This window comes from Amphibalanus amphitrite, unplaced genomic scaffold, assembly GCF_019059575.1.
Source record: "Amphibalanus amphitrite isolate SeventyFive unplaced genomic scaffold, NRLGWU_Aamphi_draft 000401F_arrow, whole genome shotgun sequence".
In the NCBI taxonomy this organism is placed as follows: Eukaryota; Metazoa; Arthropoda; class Thecostraca; order Balanomorpha; family Balanidae; genus Amphibalanus; species Amphibalanus amphitrite.
In genome coordinates, this window is record NW_024881895.1 from 307,426 (window position 1) to 328,646 (window position 21,221).

At 48.0% G+C, this 21,221-nt stretch overlaps 1 protein-coding gene across 1 annotated transcript; it reads left to right on the forward strand.

Moving 5' to 3' along the window:
- The first annotated feature begins 1,565 nt into the window (after positions 1-1,565).
- Positions 1,566-19,090, forward strand: LOC122390576 (glucose-6-phosphate 1-dehydrogenase-like). The gene is made up of 13 exons (XM_043383666.1): positions 1,566-1,642; positions 9,365-9,439; positions 9,979-10,076; positions 12,298-12,444; positions 12,791-13,008; positions 13,379-13,540; positions 13,721-13,846; positions 14,149-14,242; positions 17,112-17,237; positions 17,456-17,546; positions 17,802-18,007; positions 18,241-18,401; positions 18,772-19,090. The coding sequence occupies exons 1-13, from the start codon at positions 1,621-1,623 to the stop codon at positions 18,872-18,874; spliced, it is 1,629 nt and encodes a 542-aa protein (XP_043239601.1). The 5' UTR covers positions 1,566-1,620; the 3' UTR covers positions 18,875-19,090.
- The last annotated feature ends 2,131 nt before the right edge of the window (positions 19,091-21,221 follow it).

Consider the following 21,221-nt stretch of genomic DNA (forward strand, 5'->3'; position numbering starts at 1 on the left):
ACATAAATTGATTGATTATATTGCGTCACAAGGCTATGCATTGAGCAGACAAATTTAGGGCAGGTGGCTTCGAAGAGCAATCAGGTAGGTGTTGTGCTTCGGGTTGTGTTCACAAAGAGACAAGCTAGCAGAGAAGAACGAGAAAGAGGAAGCAGCCGCGTCAGGCCGCATGGCGACAATCAGCTGTCAGCGGTCGGGGACAGGAGATCTGTTCCGATCGACGAACCAACAGACCCGCGGCGAACACAGCAGGCACAGTTTTTAAAGGAGGACACAGCGGACCCGAGACCACCAATGAAAACGCCAGGCGACAGGTGGGTTCACTGCTAATGACTTATTTGTTCTGTGATTTACTTAACCCTCGCCGGACCTATTGGCTTTCTACATACGCGCCGGCCGAGGGGGAGGGGGGGGGGGGGGTACGAACCCCCTTCGCCGTTTCGCCCCTGGTGGAGCTACCGCGTCGCAGAAAAAACGAGCGTGTGCGCCGTTACGAGACGCAGAGATTGGTACCCGATTTTAAGGTCCTAGGCCAACCGGTGCCCTCTGAGGTCAGGTCAAGTGCCCCAGGGTACGGTTCAGTTTTTGGTGAATAACTTCGCAAAAAAACGGCCGCAGAGCCGCGATTTTGGCAGCATCGTGTTCATCTCGCTCAGGCGCGTCGAATGATACACTTTTTGTCTGGGTCAGGTCAACTTGGGGTGTTGACCTCAGGTCAAGGTCAGGTCAGCACCCCCAGGTCACGAAGTTGGTCGAAAGAGGTCATGTCGCATATCATTCGATTCGGCAGGTCTTCCTGAGCCCATTGGTGGCTTTCCCGACTCGCTAGCTCAATTTGATCAAGAGTTATTGACGAAAAACTAATATGACCTTGATGACGTCATAAATGACGTCACGCAAGGTCAAAATTGCCAAAGTGACGCATCTAACCTTGCAAGGAGTGCATCAAATTACGATTCTGTGTGCTTGAGATAGTTGGGGATCGTTGCCGGCGCCAGAATAGCAGTTTTCATTTTCCCCATTGACTTATAATGGTGAGGTCACGAAAATGACCTGACCTCATATGACCTTTAGGAAAAATCCGAGATATACAAGTTGTGAGACTCATGATGGTTACTAGATCCTGCAAGTTTCATTTCCTTGTGACATCTCCTCTGGCAGTGAGGGCGTTCGAAGTTGCGACATCGGAAGACCGTGCAGAGGTTCACTTATGACGTCATAGGTCAGTGATCTGACCTGACCCAAAAATGCGGATGGTGTCAAAAGATCCGGCTTGAATCAAAGGTCAGGTATGCCAAGTTTCAGCTCTCTATCGCCAGTGTGTTCGGAGCTATTGCGAAAAAAATCCCTATGGGGGGGGGGCGGCACCCGCCCCCCCCCTCGGCCGGCGAGGGTTAAAGTTTGTAGGTGGTAGATCAACTATTACTTATTACAACGAGCTAAACAAATAATAAATATGTAACTCTTGAGCAATCGTTGAAATCCCACAAAAAAGGAAAAATGATTTTGACGTGCATATCTCGTATGCACGTTGACTATTTATTTCAGATGTGTTCCGGCATGCCAAGTTGATGAGACTATTGCAAAAGGTTATCCGTTATCTACTGCCCATCATCAGCAATGACTTCAGGCAATGAACGAGGTTAGTAAGCATTGTCATACAGCATATCCTCCATTCCACAGCATTATCAAGTGTGGCGTGCTCCGTAAATGCAGTATAGGTACCTCCTCATTCTTAGCTTCATTCGATAGGTAGTAATAAGTCAGGGTTTCATTGCTCCAAAACCATCTACTATTACTATCCTAGTCAGCATACGTGATGAGGGTGAATGTGTGAATGATTGCGGTGACTGTTGTCATATCCCATTCGATTTGTATATGTACAGTCTGTCTTAAAAGTACCGCGCAAAGTGACGGTGGATCCGTCGAGCCTGGCTGAGGAAGGGCCTGCTACATTTGGGTCACCGAAGCAATTGACATCCTCGTCCATTCCCTAGGTCAATTGGTCGGTGACTTTCAAATTAAAGCAGGCCCTTTCTCCGTCAGGCTTGATGGATTCACCGTCACTTTGCGCGGTACTTTAAGAAAGACTGTACAACGACTTGGACATAGAATAGCCGTGTTTCCGCGGACATGTTTGTAATGTGAAATAAATAAATAAATAAATAAATAAATAAATCTACCATAGGTGGTGCTATGCGTGTCACTGCATGCGATTTACATCCACAACGAGCGCTGCCTTGATTGGAACGATCGGTCGTGCTGCGTACATTGAGTATGTTCAAACGAAATTTATCTAGGAGCGTTCATTTAAATCCAAATTCTCAATCATTGATCATAACCTAGATGGACTTATGCACTAGAGACATAGATCAACTGAGCGTTCAAGTTCAACAGCGTTTATTTTGAATGACAGTGTCTCAAGGCATTAGTGAAAACTTATGCCATGAAAAAAAAAAACGATTAGTTACTCACCCAGTTATGAAAATGAAAACGTTCCCGGAGGGTCCTCCGCGAAAAAAGCTCGACCACGCTAATTGAAATTTCGAACTGCGAAGTTCCAGTGCAATGATTACCATAGTTGATAAGATAGTTATTACCTTGGTTATTACGAGCGAGCGAGCGCAGCGAGCGAAGTGAGTCTTTTTACGAGCGAGCGAGCGCAGCGAGCGAAGCGAAGTCTTTTCAATACTTTTCAATACGTTTTACTGGTTACCAGTAAAACGCCTTTTGGGCGAAGAACGAGCGAGCGAGATAGTGAGCCCTGCACGTGCGGAAGGGCGAGAGGGTGCTTCCAACGGGCTTGCGCAAAGCACCCTTCTAACTGGTCGCTAGCGGTGTGCCAAATTTGAACGCAATCGGCCCAGCCGTTCCTGAGATCTGGAAGCGGCATTCTGCACGTGCGCACGTGCAAACGGGGTCTAAGCTGACTTTTGCACGGCACCCTACTAACTGGTCCCCAACCGTGTACCAAATTTGAGCGCAATCGACCCAGCCGTTCTCGAGATCTAGAAACGCCCCCTGCACGTGCGCACGTGCAGTAGCACCCTAACCGCAACACATGGGAATGCATTGCCTGGTGGGTGCCTACATGTATGCCAAGTTTCAGCGAAATCGCCCCAGTAATTACCGAGTAACTGAAATGGGAACAAATTTGGCACCTCTTATTGCTGTATTTTGCACGTGCACTGGGGGTGACCCACATGCATCGAAAGTATCCTATTTTGGGTAGAAGGGAGGCTGCTACCCTATAAAAATTACCGCAAGTCAATCGCCCAAGCGGCTGCTGAGATATGAGCCTCTCAAAATCACTACTTTTGCAAAACAGCACGTGCCACGTGCCACGACAGTCACTAAGATGTATCACAAGTAGTCAATTACGGGGTAGAAGGGATGGGGCTACCCAACAAAAAAGACCGCAGGCCAATCGGTCCAACGGTTGCTGAGATATAAGCCTCTCAAAAGCGTTACAGGCCGGGCCGGGCCGGGCCGGGCCGGGCCGGGCCGGGCCGGGCCGCTCATACTGAGATTTTTCCGTTATTACGAGCGAGCGAGCGCAGCGAGCGAAGTGAGTCTTTTCAATATAACGGAAAAATCTCAGTTATTACGAGCGAGCGAGCGCAGCGAGCGAAGTGAGTCTTTTCAATATAACGGAAAAATCTCAGTATGAGTGGCCCGGCCCCGCCCGGCCCGGCCCGGCCTGTAACGCTTTTGAGAGGCTTATATCTCAGCAACCGCTGGACCGATTGGCCTGCGGTCTTTTTTGCTGGGTAGCCCCATCCCTTCTACCCCGTAATTGACTACTTTTGATACATCTCAGTGACCGTCGTGGCACGTGCCACGTGAAAAGTCGAGGGTGTTCAAGCTGTTTTGCAAAAGTAGTGATTTTGAGAGGCTCATATCTCAGCAGCCGCTTGGGCGATGTCTTGCGGTAATTTTTGTAGGGTAGCTGCATCCCTTCTACCAAAAATAGGATACTCTCGATGCATGTGGGTCACCCCCAGTGCACGTGCAAAATACAACAATAAGAGGTGTCAAATTTGTTCCCATTTTAATAACTCGGTAATTACTGGGGCGATTTCGCTGAAACTTGGCATACAGGTAGGCACCCACCAGGCAATGCATTCCCACGTGTTGCGGCTTGGGTGCTACTGCACGTGCGCACGTGCAGGGGGCGTTTCCAGATCTCGAAAACGGCTGGGCCGATTGCGCTCAAATTTGGTACACGGCTGGGGACCAGTTAGTAGGGTGCCGTGCAAAAGTCATTTTGGACCCCGTTTGCACGTGCGCACGTGCAGAATGCCGCTTCCAGATCTCAGGAACGGCTGGGCCGATTGCGTTCAAATTTGGCACACCGCTAGCGACCGGTTAGAAGGGTGTTTTGCACAAGCCTGTTGAAAGTACCCTCTCGCCCTTCTGCACGTGCAGGGCTTACTATCTCGCTCGCTCGTCCTTCGCCCAAAAGGCGTTTTACTGGTATTGAAAAGACTCACTTCGCTCGCTGCGCTCGCTCGCTCGTAACCACTGATAAGTCGATATTCATTTGCATTCTTTTAACTTCATGCATCACTAGTGACGCTGGCAAATGACACTGAGGTCATTTGCTTTGGTGGTAACCGCAACATCTCGTACTTTACGCATAACGGCAAACGTCAAGGCTAGGCCATGTTAATGATAAATTTTCACATGTTTTGTCTGACTCAATGCAAGGGAGCCGTAGTGTACTCGTAACTAGCAGTTTTCTGTCTGCAAAAACATCGTGTTATTGTTATGTGTCGTTTACTTTATAATAATTTCCCCGGGGTCGGAGCGACCGAGCTGTTTTTTACGTTCAGGTGTAATAGGCCATCAGGGGTAGCACCGTGTGTGCTGGTCAGGCACTATTGGGACATCGACGCCTACATTGACGCCTACTGGGTATTATGGCTAATCCGAATAACGCGTTTACTTTAGAGATGTCAATCGAATACCAACTTTTTGGTATACCGATACCAAACCGATACCAACTTGGTATTTGGTATTTAAATCGTAATATGTTTTGTATTTTGTTGGTTTCATGAACCCACAGTAATGTATAAAAGGCTAAGAAATCGGTAAAAAAGTTGGTATTTCCCTCATTTTCGCAAGTTGTTTGGTTTCGGTATTTCCCCGTGGCTTTGGTTGGTATTTGGTTTGGTATCGGTATTCCGATTTTCCATAATTGACATTACTAGTTTACCTACTTCCAAACACCTTGCAGTCGTAAATGAAACCAAACCTAACCAGTTTCGATTACTGACATTTTTTAAACCCGCGCCCCGTTGGGCTCTGCCGAGCAACGCGCCCCGTTGGGGGGGGGGGGCATTTTGGCCCCCCCCCCTAAGATCTCGAGAACCACGCAACCTAGCGACAAGCGGCAAACGGTGTTGCATAGCCCTATCAGGGAACTACCTTGTGACCCAATTTTATTGACCTAGGTCAAACCGATGACGTCACAGGTCAGGTCAAAGGTCCAATTTTCACCGTTTACAGGCATTTCAAGAAATGCGTTGTAAAATCTAGTAAAATGCATTTCATTGAAAATCATCGATGGGGAAATGGTCTTCAAACACATATTTTGCTATTTGAGGTCACTGATACCAGGTCAGCTCACAGGGGTCAGGTCACTGAGGTGTCACAATATGAAAGTGTCGTGTGATACATGTTTTATGGTCCATTTTACATGACAAATGCGATTATGTGGGTCAGGCAGCCTTTTGGGCCAGCTTAGGTCACGTTTTGGTCAAGGTCAGGTCAAGGTCAGGTCAAATTAGGTCAAATTTCAAAGTTGATATTTTTGCATAAAATGGGCATCGAATCGATGCAGCTCGTCACGGGGAGTTCAATGGTGGTCTTTGTTTTGCCGTACGTGGTCTAGAAGCGCTAAAAATTGAGTTCAAAAATTTGACGTCATCATTTTTGAACAGTTTTTTCGCTATAACTTGGCCAAAAAACGAGATACCGATCTGAAATTTGGTATGTATATAGAAGAGCGCACGGACTATCATATATATTCCGTTTTTTCGAAATTCGGAAAATTTTGGATTTTTTAAAGTTTTTCTAAAAAAATCAATTATTTGAATTTTTGGGGGTCAAAAACCCATAATTTTGAAAATCCAAGATAGCAGATTTGTAGCGCCGCTTTTTGTCTACTAGACCATATAAAGAACTTTGAAATTGTTTGATAACTGTAGATTTAGTGAGCGTTTAAAGATTGCATGTTTTTTGCTCATTTTTGCTCGAACATGACCTCAGTTTGACCTTAATAACTCCTGACCTAAGGTGACCTAAGACTTTTGTGTGAAATTTTGTGTGAAGGTGTCAAATTGATGCCAGGGAAGGTACTGAAAATTTGGCGGCGCTGCGCGCCGACGTTTTCTTGCTATTCAGGAAAAACCACAGGGGGGGGGCAAAATGCCCCCCCCAACGGGGCGAGGGTTAACCTTCGCCCCAGTGCAGTGGGGGGGGGGCATATGTCACCACCCTGTCGCGTTTTTTGCGTGTGAATAAAAACCGCGGCGCGTAGCGCCGCGCCGCTTGAGGTGACTTTTGGTACATCAATTTTGGACAATTTTTGAAATTTTTGACCCCAGGTCATGTCAGGTCAGGTCACCAGGTCAAGTTAACTGACCAAGCCTAAAAAAGTTTGCAATCATGTCCAGCCTGCAGTGTTTGTCAGAAAGGTTTAAAACTTGGTGGATTGCATGCTGTTATGGGCGCCTACAATTTGTATATCTCGGACTTTTTATATCCGTGACCTAAGGTCAGGTCAGTGGCGTGACCTTTCCATTACAAGTCATGAAGAAAAATGAAAATGCCTCTAGATCCGTGTGTACGCATAGGAACAGTCCAAATATTTCAGAATCACAATTATTTGGACCACCCGTGATGACCAAGGTGTCATTTTTGCTGATAGCCTCTAGAAAGGTCATCCGAGGTCATTTGAGGCTACAAACATATTTTTGCCAATAACTCGCGATTGGAAAGAGATAGAACGCTGGGGATGGTCTCATTGTGTTTTTCTTGTTGAGACGCATCGACTAATATGCAACATGACCTTTTCCGGTCAGGTCGTGACCTTGACCTGAGGTCAAATTTTTAAGTTGACCTTTTAAGGTCAAATTATAGGTCATTCGACGCGTCTCGGCGAGAGGAACACGATTCTGGCAATATAAAAGTCGTGGCATTTATTAGTTGAAAGTTATTGTCGAAAAACACTTTTCGTAAAAAACAGCTGTTTTTGGAGTTTTTGCCCTCTGGAGGCTAAACCGTTGACCAGAGGTCAATTTTGATAATGACCTTATCAAAAGAAGATTTCAAAAGCTATTGATTGCTATTCCATGCGTTTTTTTAGCTACCATAGTTTCTGAGATAACGGCATGTTTTCTGAAAAATATAATGACAATTGGCAAATTTTGACCTTTGATGACCTCTGGTGACCCCATTATTGCTCTAAGATGAAAAATGACTGAAATACTTTCAAACGTACGCATTGAGAGCTATCGACTGCTTTTTACCGCGTCTTTCTAGCCCTCTTAGTTTTTGAGTTAGAGGTGGGTGGTAACATATGCCCCCCCCCCCCCCACTAGGGCGAAGTTGGCTGAGACCGCCACTGGAGCGCGGGTTAACATGCATCAGACCACGCCATTCGGATCTCCGCTCGCCGCTGGTAGTGACCGTGCAATAGAGGCAGCGCCCACCCCCCCCCCGGAGGAGGGGGGCGCCAGCTGACGATCTATTTCCGCCGCGCACCTTCTGAGCGCCGAGAGAAGGTATTTCTGTCTGCGCCCAACCCTCTCCGTCAGAGGGCACCGGCACTGGACAGAGAGGGTGTGGGGAGCGGCGCGGTGTACCTCTGTCTGCCGGCACTGGACAGAGAGCGGTGTGGGGAGCGGCGCGGTGTACCTCTGTCTGCCGGCGCTGCAGACAGAGAGCGGTGTGTGGAGCGGCGCGGTGTACCTCTGTCTGCCGGCGCTGGACAGAGAGCGGTGTGGGGAGCGGCGCGGTGTACCTCTGTCTGCCGGCGCTGCAGACAGAGAGCGGTGTGGGGAGCGGCGCGGTGTACCTCTGTCTGCCGGCGCTGGACAGAGAGGGTGTGGGGAGCGGCGCGGTGTACCTCTGTCTGCCGGCGCTGCAGACAGAGAGCGGTGTGGGGAGCGGCGCGGTGTACCTCTGTCTGCCGGCACTGGACAGAGAGGGTGTGGGGAGCGGCGCGGTGTACAGTCTGTCTTAAAAGTACCGCGCAAAGTGACGGTGGATCCATCAAGCCTGACGGAGAAAGGGCCTGCTTTAATTTGAAAGTCACCGACCAACTGACCTAGGGAATGGACGAGGATGTCAACTGCTTCGGTGACCCAAATTTAGCAGGCCCTTCCTCAGTCAGGCTCGATGGATCCACCGTCACTTTGCGCGGTACTTTTAAGACAGACTGTACCTGTCTGCCGGCGCTGCAGACAGAGAGCGGTGTGGGGAGCGGCGCGGTGTACCTCTGTCTGCCGGCGCTGGACAGAGAGCGGTGTGGGGAGCGGCGCGGTGTACCTCTGTCTGCCGGCGCTGCAGACAGAGAGCGGTGTGGGGAGCGGCGCGGTGTACCTCTGTCTGCCGGCGCTGGACAGAGAGGGTGTGGGGAGCGGCGCGGTGTACCTCTGTCTGCCGGCGCTGCAGACAGAGAGCGGTGTGCAGACGCCGGCGGTGATCGCGTGTCGGGTGACGGCACTGTGGTGCTCTGGTGTCCGGTGTACGGCCGTAGTGCTGGTTACTGGTGTGGTGCAGCGTGACCGCTACCATGGCAACTCCTTATGGGGACGGTGGTGCTGCGAAATGCACCACTGACTCGTCAAAGTCAAAGTGTGTCAAAACTAATCAGTGGTGCCTCGAACTGGCCTCGGACGGCGACACCTGCGCCGCACCAGGTATGCATAATATAGCAACTATACCAGCCAAAGCTGACGCGTGAAACGACCACAATACTTTATCAGCTTCATCATTGTAGTTAAAATACCCCTCGTGCCTCCATTAATTGCCTATACCTACAGGTGCATTGCCTTGAATTATAGTTGAATGATTTGCCCTCATTGGGACTACTAGATATAGCTTGCTATTTTCTTTTTCAAATTTCACTCCAGTATACTATTGTACCAGCCACCAGGTATGGCTGCCAATAAGCAGTGCTGTAAAACAAAGTTAACAAAGTTTTTTTTACAAATTTTACGAAGTTTTGCTGTAAAACGAAGTTCCGTAACAAGACCTGTACTAACAACACTACAAATGAACTAATTGTTGCTTCCGCTGGCAAAAACTAGATGGCAACTAATTTTCGCTCACCTCCTGACCGCATTTCCTGCAGCCGAGGAGGTATTTCGGAGGATGCTGATGCGGGAGGTAGAGGACACAGGGACGGACCTCCCAAACCGCCCTGACAGTCAGTGCCTAGTTCGAGTCTGGTTCCTAAATGTTGCACTGGACTCGGCATGGCCAGGTCGCACTGAACACATCACTGAAGACAGTCGAATGCACAGCGCAAATTGGAGCATGCATGGAGATGAAAGATGATAAGTTGTTTCCATCATGTTTTGAAACTCGAAGCACTGATCACAAAGCAAAACAGTGCTCGCATAGTGCAATGCTATTTCAAACTGCAGTTTAGTTTGGCAAAAACGCTGAGTAAAATACCAGTGGAGCATATTCTGTAGAATTTGCACCTGGTTGCAACGTGCATGTTCTATGTCCCTTGCCTTCACTATTGACAGGGTAAATACAATGTACTAATTTTGAACATGGCCTAATTCGCCACATTTCCCGTTGCTATAGGTAAGCACGAAACTCAATGCATGAGCCACGTTACACTCGCACCCATCAAGCGCAAACAATGTTGTGGATATCAACTGAGCGTGTCTTTGAGCGCTGTACACGGCCGTATATGTACGGGCCGTATATATCCGTATCACGTTCCGTCCACAGCCGCAGAGTCGACACTGGACCTGCTTCGACACAGTTTGGAGGCCGAGCGAGGGCTAGGAGTCAGCGCTCCACACGTGTTTGTCATCATGGGAGCGTCGGTAAGAATTGCGAAGAGCTGCCACCGGTTTGTGTGGTGGAGTGAGGTTAACATTAACCCGCGAATGACTGGGGTATTTTCCATAACGCGAGTGACTGAGGTGGCTCTCCAGAGCCCCCCCCCCCCTCCTATCTCCGACACTACTGGGCCGATCGTCAAAATTCAAACGGCGTCTGATAGCCTTGGAAAAACTGTCGAGCGAAACCTATTTTCATTGACCTCGAGGTCACCGATGACGTCACAGGTCAGGTCAAAGTAAAAAGTATAGGTGTTTTTGCTTGTTTACAATTTAGGCTCTGGCCGCCGGCTGACAAGTCCGATCAGGCTCATTTTTGATTTACGCACTCCTTGATATACGCCTTAGATACCCTGGGGGTAACAAACTTTTAATTCGAATTTTTCAGGCTAAGGCCAGGTCATCCTAGGTCACGAAAATTGTATATCATGTATCGGTCACGTGACGCATGTTTTATGGTCCATTTTACACGTTGATTTCGAAAATAATGTCGTCTGTGTCATTTGAGGTAATTTTCAGCTGCATTTACCGGAGGTCAGGTCAATTTCAGGTCAGAAAAGGTCAAATTTTAGAAATAAATTTTTCAACAAAAAGGTGCCTATCAGATGCAGTTTGAGCTAAGGAACACGATGGTGTCATTTTTATTGCTGTACGATGTCAAAAACGTACTGAAAAATACTTTGGAAAATAATTGTAAAATTTTGACAATAATGCGAATAACTTGGCTATTTTTGAAGATATTGCGCTACAACTTGCTAGAGTAGTTCATCAGTGTGTGTTCCATCACAAATATTCCGTTTTTTTGCGAAAAAGCAAAAGCTTTTTGAAAAAAAATCAGAAAATATATTTTTTGTAATAATAGACATTTTTCAAAATTTTCAAAATTTCGAAAATTCGAGATAACAGTTCCATAGCTACGTGTATTTGTAGTCCACTGATGCAAAGAAATTGGATCTGGCTTAACCCTCGCCCGTACATGCCATTTTCCCATCCTAGAAACGCACATGGGGGGGGGGGGGGTGGTTGTCACCTCCGCGCAATTTCGTTCCTGTTGGAGATAGAACTTAGCGGTAAAGACCAAAAAGATTCTTTGGGAAAAGACAAATCCAATGATACCCAGTTTTACCTTCTCAAATCAGTCGTTGACCTTCCAGGTCAGGTCAAACTAAAAAATGTTGCTGTTTTGAGTCACCGTTGGATATCAAGTGCGCTGCTATCATATACCTACAGATGACGATGCCGTTTTCTGGTGCCAAGCCAGCTAGAACCTCTTTGTCACACTACCCGACCAGGTTTTTGCTGCTGAGGTCATTTCAGGTCAAGTTAGGTCAAGGTCAATGTAATGTGTTTGTATGTCTGTGTGTGTCTGTGTGTATACTGATTTGTGCACCGATTGTTTATGCGTCCATATTACATGAAGTCACGATCTGAGAAGCTTTTACCAAAAATGCAGCCAAAAAAACTTCACAAAAAGTAAATTCAGCTTGCCTAAAACGCAATTATCTTAGATGACCTAGGTTGACCTTGACCCTGACCTTGACATCTGTACATCGTCGAACAACATGTTCCATGATAGGTGGGAGGTAAGACTGGCAAAAAAGGCCGAAATCAAGGTGTCAAAAGCTCACAAGGCCCATAGCCAACGCAAGCTGCTGATAATTGGCCATTTGGGTCATGACATGACCTGAAAAACCAGGTCATATCTCCGAAACCAAAAATCACAGAAACTTGAAATGTTCAGTGGACATTAAGAATGGATAGAGAAGCAGCTATACGAAAAATCAGCCTTCTAGCTCTAAAAATGTTGAGTGCAGAGCAGAAAGAATACCTGAGGGGGGTGGCAACCCCCCCATGTGCGGGCGAGGGTTAAAAACTAAGCTCTTGAGAGCGTTTGCCGTAATTCAATATTTTGCATCAAAATCGGCCTACACGACGTCACTCTGACGTCATTTCCGGCAAAAATATGGTAGCATTTTAACACAAGGTGTCAAATTGATGTTGCTGAGGGCACTGCAAGCTTCGTGTTGATTCGTGAAACGGCTTAGAATATATTGCTGAAAAACGGGAGGGGGGCTTTGTAGAGCCCCCCACCCCCCAGTCATGCGCGGGTTAAGAGATATTGTTATAGCTATGCAAACTTACTTTTTATGTATGTTAAGTGCTGCTTGAGCTGGGTACAAAATGTGAAAAGAAAACTTCTTTCCAGGGTGATTTAGCCAAGAAGAAAATCTATCCTGCCATCTGGTGGCTTTTCCGAGATAAGCTGCTACCAGAAAACACAAGCATTGTTGGCTATGCGCGGTCAAAACTCGAGGTCAGCGACATCCGAGAGAAATGCGACAAATTCATGAAGGTGAGCCAGGCTTAGAAGTTCTGCAAGAAGTTATGCAGGTGTACAGACAGATTCATAAGTGGGTACGCAACATTAAACATAGTTTGGTTATTGCATGGCTGCTCAGACACAGGAACAACGTAAATGCGCGTTACAAACGGATTAGGGGACGATGCTCTACACATTACTCCCTTATTATGCGCATTTGTCCGATTACATATGCTCTTAATATCAACTGTCTGCATAAGAAACATTTATCTAGCTATAACTAGCTCACTAGCTATACTAGTGAGCGTTACTAGTTTTTTTTTATAACTAGTTACGTGTCGAAATGAGCAACGTCTCAAACTATCTTCCCCTGTGCCAGGTGCGCTCTGAAGACCGGGAGCGGTACGAGCAGTTCTGGTCTGTCAATCAGTACGTATCGGGCGCGTACGACGACCCTGCGGCGTTCGATGCGCTCAGTGAGGCCATCTCGGCGCTGGAAACAGAAGCCACCGGAAATCGTCTGTTCTACCTGGCGCTCCCGCCGTCCGTGTTTGGTGACGTCACCTGCGGCATAGCGCGCCACTGTATGGCCACAAAGTAAGCGATCCAGCATAAATTCCACCAAGGAGTGGGAGTAAAGTTTTTTGTTTACAACAGCTCCGATATTTTTAACACAAACGATGGTGCTAGGTGCCAGTTTAGGTAAAAGGTCACTCTCTGCCATATTTTTTGTTCATCTTTGTGCCTTATTGTCGAGACGGCCCCCCGAAAGAATGGCATGGTTTTGGGATGACAATGCAGCATACCGACTTACACATAGGCTGATCATTAGCAGTGACAATAGGCAATTGACAGTGTTCCCAAACGCGCGACTCTTTTTTCAATATCAAGTGTAGGTAGACACCTTCCTATAATAAACCGTCGAAATGCAATTCCTGCACTGATAACAGCGCTATTTCCTCGGCAGCCCCGGCTGGAGCCGTATCATTGTGGAGAAGCCATTCGGACGCGACGCGGCCAGCTCGGCCCAACTGTCTGCCCACCTCTCGTCTCTGTTTACCGAGTCACAGATCTACCGGATCGACCATTACCTGGGCAAGGAGATGGTGCAGAACCTGATGACCCTGAGGTGAGACTCGAAGACTAGTGATAATACTGGCTGAATTTCCAGCATTACATGCTTTACCGTGCGTTAAATGCTTTAAAACGCTATTAAAAAGTCAAAGCAATCATGCATGTGTTTCAAAAAGCTGTTAGGCCGGCATTAATTTGCAGAGAGCTGACCGTCAGCTCGATGTTTGTCGTGCAGATTTGGTAACGTGCTATTCGAGCCCACGTGGACCCGGAACCACCTGGCCTGCGTCACTATCACGTTCAAGGAGCCTTTCGGAACCAAGGGACGTGGCGGCTATTTCGACCAGTTCGGAATCATCAGGTAATAAGAACAGCACAACACCATATCAGTATCCTTGGTGAGATCCATTAACAGGAAATAAAAAAAAAACATTAGACATCGGCTAAATGGCTGAAGTTGTTAAATGTTATGATTCTGAAAAACAGTTTTCACAATAATATGATTCTAAAAACGTAATTCTGTCTTTCACCGAAACCAAACCAGATATGTAAAAAAAAAAAACGATTTTGCGTGTGTTGCTGGCACCCAAATTTCGTTGAATACATAGCATTTCCTCGCTGTCCACGCACGTCTTACGGCCAGTGTCGACGGCTCCGTTTCAGGGATGTGATGCAGAACCACCTGCTGCAGATCCTCTGTCTCGTTGCGATGGAGAAGCCGTGCTCAACGGCCGCCTCCGATATCCGCGACGAAAAGGTCACATCACCTCTAATTTTCACCGCCGCGGCACTCCAGGCGGACATCGGCGAGCTGGAGCTGCAGTACCAGCGTGTAGTGCTCCAACACTCCGGGCCGATTCTTATCATGGGTGACCTAAACTGCAACCTGTTAGACACAGGTACAAACCCTGGCCGGGACCGACTCCGTGAAATGTTGCAGTCTTTTGATTTATATCAGCATGTGATGCAGCCCACCTTTTACACCGGTTCACTTTTAGATGTAGCTATTTGCAACTCTGAACACATCATCCGTCGTCTAGCCGTGTCAAAATGCTCTTTTAGCCCTCATTATGTCGTTCGCTTGCTTTTATCTTTACCGAAACGTGTTAAAAAACCATCCCGTCTGCGTTTTAGGCCGCTCAAACGTATCCAGCGAGATGCATTGCTTAGCGATTTGTACAGTGTGGACTGGTCGTGCGTTTTTAGCAGCTATCCGGTTTCTTTTATGTGGTCTTTCTTTACTGATCGTTTGCTATCCGTTTTAGATAGACATGCCCCGACTAAAATCGCTACCATCCGGAACCCCGAAGCGCCGGCTGTCACCGCGGCGACTCTCGATCTTATGTCCCAGCGGAGGGGTGTACTGCGCCGCGAGGGGAGATCGCCGACCTTTCGCGAACTTGATAGGAGGGTCAGGTCGGCGATCCGGCAAGATTGTAGAGCGGACATTGAAGCTAGGCTCCGTGAGCATGGCAGCAGCTCACTGTACCGTGTGATCCGCCCTATAATCGCCGGAAAGCGTAGCAGTGCCCCTAGTCTTCCTGCCGCTACTCCCGACGAGGTTAATGCGTACTTTGTTGGTGTCGGTGCTCGGATTGCTGATGAGCTGGCCAGCCTGGGGCCCCCGCCCGCTGTCCCGTGTCGCCTGCCGCGTGTGGGCGCCTGCGGCTTCCGCGTGCGCGGCACCACGCTGGCCGGCCTGCGGGAGGTAATGTTCTCCATGAAGCGTTCCGGTGTTTGTGGGCCTGACGGAATTTGTATCCGTATCCTAATCCTATGTTTTGACGCCATCGGCCCTGTCCTTCTCCACATCATTAACTCGTGCCTTACCAGATGTGAAATCCCTGATTCATGGAAACACTCCCTGGTGCATCCTATTTTCAAGTCCGGCGACCCTTCCTTGCCCTCCAATTACCGTCCTATATCCATAGTTCCCGTCATAGCCAAGATTGTCGAACGTGTGGTGCAGCGACAGCTGTATGCCTATATGTCCGACAATCATCTCCTATCCTCATCCCAACACGGTTTCCGTCCCCACCATTCAACCGAGACCGCTCTGCTCTCTGTTACTAACAGTATTTTCTCCAACATGGACCGTAGCCACCTTTCCCTCCTGTGCCTCTTGGATCTGAGCAAATGTTTTGACGCTATTCCACACTCTCTGCTCCTTAGCAAACTTCAGCAATATAACATTGACACATCCTGGTTTTCTTCGTATCTCCATGGTCATTCCCAGTCAGTCTCCATCTGCTCTCCTTCCGGCGCCAGAGTGGTCTCAAATCCCCTTCCTATCACCACGGGAGTGTTCCAGGGATCCGTCCTTGGTCCTCTCCTATTCACCATCTTTTCCAACGACCTCAGCCTGCACGCACCGGACGCCCATGTGACTCAGTACGCTGACGACACCCAAATCCTGTTGTCCGATGTCAAAGCCAATCTTCCTGACCTCATCCAACGCATGGAATCTACCCTCTCCACCTTGTCTGCTTGGTTCCATGCCCATGGCTTAAAACTCAACGCGTCCAAAACTGAAATCCTTCTCCTCGGCACCCGTCAGAACACCCGTAACCTCCCCCCTGTCAGCGTACGGGTCGGTGGTGGGACTGTTCGGGAGAGCCGGACAGTCAAAAACCTTGGCGTGATGTTTGACCGTCATTTGAGTTGGGACGCACACGTCAGTGACGTGGTTCGCCACTGTACCGGCCTCCTGATCGGTCTCCGCCACCTGAGGCATTTCCTCCCGCAGCACGTACTGAAAACTATTGTTGAGGGGTTGGTCATCTCGCGCGTGAGATACTGCATATCTGTTTACGGAAACGGTTCTGCCGATAACTGTGCCAGACTTCTCAAAATTATTAACTTCGCTACAAGAGTTATTACCGGCCTCAAAAAGTACGACCACGTATCTCGCGCGCGGGATGACCTGCGCCTCAAATCGGCCAGTGACATGTACCGGGTCGCAGCGGTGACTGTCGCGCGCGGTGTGATTGTGCGCGGTGAACCGACCGTCCTCGCCTCACTGTTCGCCACGAACGCGGGGTCGCGGGCCAGTGGTGACCGCACCACCCGGAATGACCGTCGCCTACGGCCACCGGTTTCGCGCACTGCGGCGGGGCAGCGGGCCTTTTCACACCAAGCGACCGCGCTTTTAAACCAGTTGCCCGCTGCCCTTTTAGATCTCGACCCGGACAGTTTTAAGAAAGCAGTAAAGGCGCACTTCTGATGGGGTTCCGAGAGGCTGTTATTGTCGGTGATCTGATTGCGTATGACGTGTGCATTGAGTGCCTGGTGTGTGCGTGGGTGGTGATTTCTGACGGTAAATTTTATTCCCATTTTACCCTGATGTATGTTTTCTTTTTAACTCTCTGTGACTAGAGACACAGAATAGCCACGCCCATGTGGAGTTGTCTGCCTTTGTCAATACAATACAATAATTTTATAATATTGTTTGAAACCATCAATCAATGTGCAAGCAATGTTTTTGCAACGCTTTCCATTTAAATACATTATTCGTCTATCCGCTATTCTGGGGTGTTAGAAACTTCCCTATATCCGTCACAAAACCATAGGATGCACCTCGATTTTCATATGTCACGTGCCTATTCTATCCTGTATTTCATGTACAGGTCAAAGTGCTCAAGTGCACCCGCCAGCTCGGTCTGGAGGACGTCGTTCTTGGTCAGTACGTGGGTGACCCTCACGGTGACGGCGACGCCAGACAAGGGTACCTGGACGACACGACCGTGCCCAAGGTGCGTTATTAGCGCGGTCCCATGTTAGATATCTGATTCCCAAATGACATAATAATGACCATTCGCGTGCACTGAACAAATACCAGGGCACGCTACTTAATCGACTCCGTAATGATGGCCCTCAGAGTATTGATGTATTGGTCCTGCCAATGGAATAATGATTCAGACATTACCGCTCACCTCGTTCTGACGTTGTTCCTGTCCGTGAATTGTAACAGGACTCTGTGACGCCTACATTCGCGGCAGCAGTCCTGCGAATCGACAACGAACGCTGGGAGGGGGTGCCGTTCATCCTCCGCTGCGGAAAAGGTCGGTCGCGAAAAAGACGAAGCACACTGAGAAGCAAGGAATCTAATCAGCCATTTTGGATATTTAGCGATGCTTATTCTTTTGCAAGATTGTGTTGTTAATATATTGTGATGACATTATGACAAGATGTTTGACTTACAATATTAATACCAAAACCGTACGTGAAACCCCACAGTACCTGAGAAGTGACAAACGAAGGAATATCGGTACATGACCCCTCCAATCGACTACGGTGACCGTTTCTTTCCACGGCAGCGCTGAACGAGCGGAAGGCCGAGGTTCGCCTGCAGTACCGCGACGTGGCCGGCGACATATTCCGCGGGCAGGTGCACCGGAACGAGCTGGTCATCCGGCTGCAGCCCGGCGAGGCCGTCTACGTCAAAATGATGACCAAGCGGCCCGGCATGACGTTCGACATGGAGGAGACCGAGCTGGACCTCACCTACTCTGCACGCTATAAGGTGAGCTGCAGTGGACACTAATGGTAGCCGAAAGGAAAAAGAAAAAAAAAAAACGTTAAATGGCATACAAGAATAATGATTGACAGATTCATCGTGCAGTTTTCTTTGAATATACTTAGACGCCTTTGTGGCCCAACAAATCAAAACAATGTAGTTCTCCTTACCAAAGCTTGCCTATTTTCGTCTGAACCAATGAGTCTGTACGTGGCTGACGAGCTGCACCGTCGCTGCAGGATCTGAAGCTGCCGGACGCGTACGAGCGCCTACTCTTGGATGTGTTCTGCGGCGCTCAGATGCATTTTGTGCGCTCTGACGAGCTGGAGCACGCCTGGAGGATATTTACACCCCTGCTGCACGTCATAGATGAACAGAAACCCAAACCAGTGCCGTATAGGTATGCGCAAAGGAATACGATCTGTGACTCCAATTGTTCACGTTTAACCTTGCAACGCTACGGATGCCATCAACCAAAATAAACCTATCGAATGGAAGCGTGCCTTATTTGGGTACATATGTCATTAAATATGAATTCTTTTTTCAAGTCACAAATAAAATGGGGTAATGATTTGCAAAGCGATTTGGACTGGAATTTATTGGAATGTTGTGATGTTGTGTAAATAAACTTTAAAATATTGAAAAAAATAAATATGAATTCTTAAGTGACCTATCTTGTAAAGCTTGAACACGACACTAGGGCGCCAGCTCCGGTCACCAGCTACGGTTTACTCCTGTACCTAATACACAGTCACGCTTTGTTTCTGCAGGTATGGTTCCCGCGGACCAGCAGAGGCCGATGAACTGAGCCGGGGACTCGGATTCCGCTACACGGGAAGCTACTCGTGGAAAGGCGACGACGCACACCTATAGTCCACACAGCCGGTAAACATGGACGCTGCAGCCTGTAGTTTTGACACCCAGTGGGGATACCCCACGGTTTGCAGGACTTACGTGCCTCTGTTATTGAGGCAGACACACGATTAAAGGTAGTGTGCCACCTTTGAAAGATTTCCCATTTTATTTTTCCTAGGATAAGAAGCTTCTGTTTTTACCTAATATCGCAAAAAAAAATCAAAAATGGGCCTGGAATAGTGCCTTTTTCGCCTAAAAGTTTTTCGGTTTTTAGAAATGTATAACAACTGTAGTGGGCTCACCTGCAAACAGGCGTCGGGCAACAATCGCGAATGCGGCGCACTTGTGACAATAAGCAAAGGTCATTATAGTGTTACGACCATACGACGTACGGGAATGAGTTATCAGCTGTCTAATCGTAGACAACACAATGTCGAGCCTTAAACTGTAAGCCCGTATTGGTATTGTTTCTTTTATTTGGCTGTCGAACATTATTTATGGTTTGAAATATGATTTCATGTATGTAAAATAATTGATATGAAAAAGCCGTCTTATAAGTTATGACCCCATTTCACCACACGCAAGTGGCAGAAATGACAATGATCAGCTGACGCATTTTTCTTGGCCGAAGTCAGAGCGCGCGGCCCGACGCACCACGCGTATTTGGAAATTCCGACCTCGACGAGCATCAGAAGCCACCTAACAGGCGTGTTCGAAACCGCAGGAGATGATGATGAACGGGTTTATCGAAACTTGATTGGATGAGCATATCGGTAATAGCGATTTCAGTGTGTGCATTTATTGTTCATAGTGGTGTGAAATGTGGTTGGGGTACGACCGACAACCCGTCGGGGCGAATTTCGCACTGGGGTACTCAAAATTTGAAGCATTTAAGACGTTTCCATGAGTTTTGAAGGTATGGATAAGTTCTAAAAATCCGGTTCTCCTTATCTGGGCCATTAACTCCATACGGTCCAAGAAAGCTGGCACACTACCTTTAAGTGATGTCACCACGGTCTGGTATACGGTAGAGCCACTGCCGTCTCTAGCATGTGCCGGTGCCTAATCATATAGCGGAGGGAACAAGCCTTCGACAACAGTATTACATCCACAGATGGCTGGTGGAACCAATTATTTCTGTGCATGCATGTTGACCATTTATGGGAACTCAGCAAACCAAACACGTGGTCTGACTCAATGATATGCCATTGGATACGCTTGAAAACGCACCCACATGAATTGACGATCTTGTAGCCACATGTATATTGTGTACCGAATTGTCCAATAATTGTAACCGTTTTTTTTTTTTGTTGGTACGTTATTGACGCAACTAGTGACATTGATGTAACTTTTTTATTGACTTCGTCCCCAACGGTGCAGATCCCGCTGATAATCGTATTTGTAATCCGCTGTGGACACTTCCCTCATCGATGTATGTATGTACCTGTATGGGTCCCATTCACAAGACAATATATGGCTGTCAGACGTTTTCACGCTGGTGAAAATAAAATAATAATGTAACAGACAAAGCAGCAGTTTATTGAAATTGGTTCTGGTAATTATGATCCTAGAACAGAGTGAAGCCCGATATGAGAAGAATCGGAAGCAGTTATTCTACAAGACTCGTTCGCGTCAGATAAGTGATACGTAACTGAGAGGTTGTGATAAAATGCAGCATGCAAACAATGGAAAATGCACGGAAATGCGAAAAAGAAAATTAACAGGCATCTCCATGGTAACGGCATCGATGACGGCATCGATCGTCTTTGTTCAGGGCTGAACAAAGACGAATATGGCTCCCTATTCGTCACTCACTATTTCCTTCGACTAGCACTCAAACTAAATCAGCTCGCTATCTACAATATGCCGCTTCTGCAGCCAACGGCAGCCCTCTATGGAAGCATGTCAAGGCTCTGCTTCACTATCTCCGAGAAAGGAACCCTGCTGCGTGAATGGGTACGTTCAAAACGGTGGGCTGTGCTTTCCACAGACTGTCTGGTGCCACTCAGGCACCTGTGCTTTGCGACATGGACCTCCTGTGGGACGACCCGCCTCGTCGGGCACTCATCCTGAGACAGACTTTGAGTGTCTCGAGGATCCTTCGGCACTTGCAGCATAAATACGAGAGTAACATGGCACAGGATACCAGCGATGAAGAATGTAACAAGTGCTCCATCTTTTTCCATTTTAACACACAGCTCTCCAGAGACATTGTCACGGCCGTTCACCAGGGCCGACTTACCCTGTCCTGTGATGCCTCTCTGGCCGCTAGAAATGACGTCTGACGGCAGCTCTGCAGCGCCGCCTAGCGGCTCGTTGGCCAGTCGGCGGTGTCTCAGCAGCCGTCCCCTGGAACTGAAGCACA